At 40.2% G+C, this 7,048-nt stretch overlaps 1 protein-coding gene across 1 annotated transcript in view; it reads left to right on the top strand.

The window, feature by feature from the left end:
* CDH5 (cadherin 5) overlaps positions 1-6,149 on the top strand; it is a 28,574-nt gene extending 22,425 nt beyond the window's left edge. The window contains exons 8-12 of the mRNA XM_042877040.1: positions 57-199; positions 976-1,100; positions 2,062-2,170; positions 2,444-2,689; positions 3,510-6,149. Of these exons, the coding sequence (XP_042732974.1) occupies positions 57-199; positions 976-1,100; positions 2,062-2,170; positions 2,444-2,689; positions 3,510-4,003 (1,117 nt within the window). The 3' untranslated portion in view covers positions 4,004-6,149. The remainder of the gene's footprint in view (positions 1-56; positions 200-975; positions 1,101-2,061; positions 2,171-2,443; positions 2,690-3,509) is intronic.
* The last annotated feature ends 899 nt before the right edge of the window (positions 6,150-7,048 follow it).

Consider the following 7,048-nt stretch of genomic DNA (forward strand, 5'->3'; position numbering starts at 1 on the left):
ACTGAAGTGTAATATTGTAACTCTTGTAGTGATGCATCTCTTTTTAAACAAAACAGATTTGTTCGACGAAAAGCTAGTCCTAATGGAGACTATGTGAGAGTATCTGATACTGGAATTATTCAGCTTCCTAAGCCCCTAGATAGAGAATTCAGCTCGTCATACAACATCACTGTGGCAGCCCAGGAAATCCTGGAGGATGGTAAGTGCTATCATTTCTTTACTTGAAAGAAATCAGTGGGTGATTTTACAGCTGGACTGCGCCTTATCAGGAAGGAAACCACAACCTGACAGCTTCTTTTCACTAAGCTAAGAATGAAATGGATGCTTGCAGGGTTTGCACAGCAATCTTCAAATCAGATGAGTACCTACAAATAGATCAAACACTTTTAAGACTTGGCCCCTTGCTATCACAGAAATGCTTTCAGCTTGTCTAAAGGAATGACAGAGGCATGAGGAGAGGAAGAAGCTTGGGGAACAGGCAGGAACCTGTGTTTGGAGCAGAAGTATGCCAGCCTATTTTCGCACTCACACAGAGCTACAAAACGTGCCCAGCAAGCTCCCCAGACATTTATGCACGGCTCCACTGGGTTAGGAAGAGGGGTGGGCTGGGGCAGTTCCCAGTTAGATTGGAAGAGGTCGGACTCTTCTGCAAAGTGAAGGATATTAATAATACTGGGCACTCTGTGCCTGTGGCCTTAGGGCCAGAGAACAAGGGACTGCACAATCACAGAAAATGAAGAATATGGGAGCCATAATGAATCGTCATTTTCTTCTTCATAGCTCTTCGTGGTTTAGCCCACCATGAGAGTTTTGAGAAAAACATCTGAGTCTGTCAAAGGAAAAGCTTAAATGAGTGATGGAGCTAGGAGTTCCTCATTTTTGGCATGTGAGAGTCACAGAGGTGGGCGCAATCTGTGGCAAGGGCTTTACAGCACCAAGACTCCAGCCAGTGCGTTGCCATTGCTGTCATTTCAGGCCGTCTTTCTGACAGAGAATCACACGCACACGTTCACGTCATCGTCACTGATGAAAACGATAACGCTCCAGAACTCGTTTATCCTGAGGAACCCAGAGTGTGTGAAAATGCTGCGCCAGGCAAGGTAAGGCAGGAGGAAGGGTCTTCCTTAAGTACAGATGGGCTGGCTGCACAGTTCCCCTCCCTATGGGCTTTTAAGCCGTACATTATGTATGCTTCTAAGCATGTACAGTATGAACTCTGGGCATTACCAACTAGACTGCAAAGTAAAGCAACCTCACATAGCAAAAGTTAGTAATTCCAAGAAACCAGAAGTTAATAAGAGAAACACTGCTAATTGTGACATTACTATAGCATCTATTGATGAGAGCACCTGCATGCACTACTAGCAATAATACTTGCAGGCTTAGATGTTTGACCTCAGATACAAGTAAATACTTGCATAGCCTATATGCATAATGTTTGATTAATTAAGAGATTTTTTCACAGACTGGAATCTGACGAAATCATCTGTTAGAACATGCAAGGTATTATTTCATCTTTAGCGTAATTTTTAAATTACCTTTGGGACATAATCACACACATTTTTTATACTTCATACATCTAATGTATCTCACTCAGATTGAGATTTCAAAACATTGTGTCATTGAGGAATGGCAGTCTCAATGGCATTCAGTGAATGAGCCTCATTTTTTTAAATAAGTTAAATACTTGAGAGAGTGTTTATTTAGGTAACTAAATATTTAAATAAATAAGCATTTAGGTAACTAGAATATTTCGGTAACTAAATGAACATTCAATAACATACATCTGAGCATAAGACTTTTTCATGCTTTAATGACACAAGATTTCATCTTTTGTTTCCTATCTCTGAATGAAAGAGAAAAACAACTCATTTTGGAGAGCTATGCGGAAACTACTTGCCCTGTAAGAACTGGAAGAGAAACTTCTCAAGATATCTTTGCTCTGCCCTTTGCTGAAAGGTTATACTGGATACACAGCTCAGCACTAACTTATATACTGCAAGCGTTTTTATCACACAACGTACACTGGAATTTATGACTTCTCCCATCTTACCTTTATAGGTAATCATCAGGATTTCAGCTACTGACAAGGATGAAACATCACCTAGAGGTTTCTTCAGATACTCCCTAACCACAGAAGATAGCAACTTCTCCTTGATTGAGAACTACGGTAGTGTATCCCTGAAATGCATTTTCTCAGACAGCTACAGCGAGACAGCAGCTCAAGGGGGAGGAAGGCTGTAGCACAGGTCTACAATTGGGCCACAAGAGCTAAGCAGATATTTTGAAAGGCTTAACCCACTGAAAGCAACGTTGTCACCCAAGCTTCTCAGGACTCCCCAAAGGCTTGCTCTATCAAAGGCAAAGGTGTATCAAATGACTTATAATCTATAAGGAAAATCAGGTAGCAATTATCACAACTAGCTATTGTTACTTCTTCCAGATAACACAGCTAATATCACTGTCAAGTATGGACAGTTTAATCGTGAACTTGCCAAAATCCACTACCTGCCTGTCATCATCTCAGACAATGGCGATCCTGACCTCAGCAGCACAAACACACTTGTTATCAGTGTCTGCAAGTGCAATGAAAAAGGCGACTTCACTTTTTGTGAGGAAAGAGCTAAACAAGTTGGAGTTAGTATACAAGCACTGGTCGCAATTTTTATCTGTATCTTCACCATCATTGGTAAGTCATCGGACTTTGGTAATATTCTTCAAGGTGTGGGAATTTTATTTTTCCTTTTTTTTTTCTTCACTGAGGTCCAAAAAAGTTTTGTGGCTATAAAATGGTCATGACGGCAGAAAAACTCTATTTGATTCATTTCACTTGCTCTATTTGGCCTGGTAGTGTAGTTGCAACTACAAGAATGCTCATTCTATTGGAAAGACTGGCTCACTGGAAAGGTCACTGCACGTATGCATAATACACTTGATTTAGTGTCACTAGGCTCATGTGCAGCTTTAAAAGGAAAACTGTACTGAGGCAATAACAACAGTATTCCTGTTTCCAAAGGCTGAACTACTCTGGAAACCCTTTAAGCAGTACAGTGAACGTACATACATAAATATGTAAATAAGAAGGAGAGTACCTATTTGTTTTATTTGGAACCTAATCATAGACTGGGCAACATTCTTGTATTGCTTGAGAAGAAGCCTCCTTTGCAGCTACCACACAAGCAGCATTTGATGCCTGGCACTAAATATGCATGTATCACCTCAAGGCAGCCATCGATAGAGTCCTTCAGTGCACTTGCAACACTCTGCATTTGCACCTGTGATGCCAGCTCCAAAGTCAGTTGTGAAATCCTCGCAGAGAGTTGCTTTGACAATGTACAAATCCTACAGATCAGCAGTATTTTAAGTTTTAAAAATAAATAAATAAATATCTAAAAAACCCTTGGAAAAAGCCCTGAAATGCATGTTTGTTATGCAGTACGTCTAAAATGCAATTTGTTTTACTTTGTTACTTCTCTATTTACAATTGCTCACATACATTTCCTTCGCAGTGATTGCAATGCTGATTCTTTTAAGGAAGAGACACAAGAAGGATCTGAGTGGACTCAGGAGGAACGTGGCAGAGATCCACGAGCAGCTTGTCACTTATGATGAAGAAGGTGGTGGTGAAATGGACACCACCAGCTATGATGTGTCTGTGCTCAACTCTGTGCGCAAGAATGGAATAAAGCCAGAAGTGGTGCCTTCTGCATACGCGCAGGTCCAAAAGCCTCCTGGAAATACAACTTCTGGCGCAGGAGAAATGGAAATGATGATCGAGGTTAAGAAGGATGAAGCTGACAACGACAGGGATCTGCTGCCATATGACACACTTCACATTTATGGCTACGAAGGGGCCGAGTCCATTGCAGAATCTCTCAGTTCTTTGGAATCAGGCTCTTCAGACTCAGATATTGATTATGACTTCCTAAATGACTGGGGACCCAGGTTTAAAATGTTAGCTGAGCTGTATGGATCAGAAACAAATGAAGATTTTGTGTATTAAGTTCACATTAGCCACAAAATGTTCTCCCTTCCACTACAGATAGGTATCAAGAGCCCGCCATTGGCCAGAGAAGAATTCACAGCTCTTCACCCGGGCAGTACTAGGATTTCAAACAAGAAAACCTGATAGCAGTAGGGATAAAACAAACCACACAAATAAAGTACTGGCTTCCCCAGCACTGCTCTTTTTGCCAACATTCTATTCTTTCCCCAGAATTGCTGCTTGGGGACCCAGAGTCTCCTAGGACATGACTCCTCTCCCTGCCTTGATAGATCCTTCTCTTTATGAAGTGGTATTGTCCCTGGCTTCTCCTTCATTTCTCTCATCCTGTGCTGCTTTCATCAGCACGAGCTCAGGATGACCTGCTGGAACAAACAGGTTTGGTGGCAGTGGGAAAGAATGTTTTTATAACCTCCTGCATCTCCAGCCTGCCTGGCCTGACAGTAACATCTTTATTGATACTCCACGCTTATGCTTACCCAGCAGAGGAAAGAAGGAACATATGGTTTATCACTTAATATTAGAAACAATTCCATCACTTTCAAAAAAGGCAAGATTTTTCCTTCTTTCCGATCTATTAATTATTCTAGCTTTATAGTCTTTGACTACATACATGAGTTACTGCAGATAAAATTAGACAGGATTTTTAGAGGCATAGTCTGGTTTCATCTCTCATTTTTAACAGCCTGATGATGATTTCAGGCACCTTTCTGGAGTGCGAGAATTTCCTCTAGCCAGCAGCAGAATCGTCTTTTCTTTCTGTAAATAGGACCTCAGTGTTACTCAATGGAACATATCCTGCAGGGCAGGAAATGTGGACATCAGGGGAATGTCGAGACTCCAGTACTGTAAATCTTTCTGGATAGCAGCATAGGTCTTTCTGGATCTCTAAAAAGGTTGAGTAAGTTTTTTATTCAACATTATTAAAGGAAATGTACTATTTCAGGGACACACAAAGGATGGGCCTTATTACTGTGAAACTGTTTTAATTTTTTTTCTAAGCAGGTACTGTAAAACGGGTAGGAAAATATTGTAGAGTTCCAAACCAGGACACTACACATCTACACATTTGTCTGCGTAAGAGAACAACAAATGTAAGTAAGGTTTTGGAGCAGCAACTGCTCTGTCCACGGAAAGCACGTGTTCAGCTTCATGTCTGATGAAGAGACACACCACGAACAGAATGAAATTTCCCATGCCTGACGTTACCCAGCCAAAGGCATCTTGTTACAAGTGGGTCTCTTAGGACAACAGCCTGACTCTGGCTTCTGTCAATGCAGATTCCTGTTCTCTTCAGCAGGACCAGAGCCCTACTACACAAACACTCGGTTTTGCAGAATCTGTGCTACAGCTGTATGTATTAGTTTAGACCATTTGATTATTTAAATTTGGGAGCTAACCACATAATACTAAATCTTTTTATTTTTTTTTTTCTTCCTAAAACAATGTAGTGGAACCTCATTAGTTTCCTTTTCACCTGTTCATGTCCTTTCCCTCCTCCACAGTGCTTTTGTGGCAGGACACAGCAATGCACGATAATACACTCTCTTATCAGTCTGCACAGCCATAGGAAGCTGTCTACTAAAACACCTGCTAGACACAAACACATAACTATCATCAGCGATTCAAATCACTAACATTTTCAAATACGAACAAAGGGAAAGCTAAGCAGAATCCAGCACATCAATGACATCACCTTAGGATCACATCTCCTATAAAAAAAAGGGAATCTGAGGATGACAGCCTTGATTTTATTTGTAAATGTGTGTCCATTTTCTACTGTTTTGCTTAATCCAGCCAACAGTGTATGTTATTGAGGTTCCACATGTTAGTATATTATAGAGAATTCTAACTAATACTACTTACCATTTAGGGTTTTCATCAGTAATTAATGTATTGGCAATCAACAGGTAAAGTTAGTTATGAAACTATTTAGTGTAGTAAATAAAGTACTTCGGTAAGCATCACCCAGATAGTATTATCTGTAATTGCTGCTTTCAAGCTTGTTTTATAAAGCTATTTTAAGGAATGCTGTATCAATTTCCACTGTATAAAGACATTTGCACTGGATATTTTCTTTTAATATTGCTGTACTGTATTTTTTCTTTGTTCCTCTGACTACATAAAAGCCACTCTCACATTTGGATTTTTGTTGTGTTTGTGAGTTTCACAGAGAAGACAGAGCTGTGTGCTACAGTGACCATCCTCACCACTTCCCCTCTGTGATAGTGATCACTACCCCAATATATTGCCATGATTATTACTATAATGCCATCGATTTTCCCCAGATATGACACTTACAAATTACAAAGCTTGGAAAAAAGTTCAACTCCTTCTCTGCTAATTGCCACGAGGAAACTCCACATCAAACATGCTTTAGCACAAGTTGTACTAAAAACAAAATGGATGTGCTAATTGTGGTATAATAAAACGCATTTTTTCAAAGGAATTTGATTAAACAGCTACTTGCAACTTGTAGCAGAGATTTTCATAAAGATTTTCTTATTAATCTAATTAATATGCATTTTAAACTCTTATCCCTAAAAACATACCTTAAATTATCATTTTATTACATTCACACTGAGAAGTCCATGCCATTTCATAAAGTTTTTTACTCCTACCCCACCATAAATTTTTATGACTGGAATCCTTGATATGCACCAAAGCAGCAATGAAAAGTGGCCTGAATGCCAACATCAGGTGCATGGCCATGCTGCCCAGAGAGACAGCAATTCTGCTGTTCAGAGAAAAAGGAGCTGTGTCAGGTGCTACCTCATTGCAGTCCAGCATTACTGATGCAGGCAGTAAAAGTGAAACAGAAAAAAAGTGAAAACAGATTCATTATAAAAGAAAGAGGAAAAAAAATGTTTTTGAGTTCTTGTTCTTTTTCTTGGTGAATGGACCCCTCCCTCCCTTTCTTTCTGCAGTGGAGGCTGTGCTGAGCTGTGCTCTGACCTCAGGCATGGGCTGCACCATTGGCCACGGCTCACAGGGCCAACAAGTCACATGGAGCAGTGCTGTCTATAAATGTATTTGCTTTAAATG

The sequence above is a fragment of the Lagopus leucura genome, unplaced genomic scaffold, assembly GCF_019238085.1.
Source record: "Lagopus leucura isolate 7727_CA_CO unplaced genomic scaffold, USGS_WTPT01 Super-Scaffold_100017, whole genome shotgun sequence".
NCBI classification, from domain to species: Eukaryota; Metazoa; Chordata; class Aves; order Galliformes; family Phasianidae; genus Lagopus; species Lagopus leucura.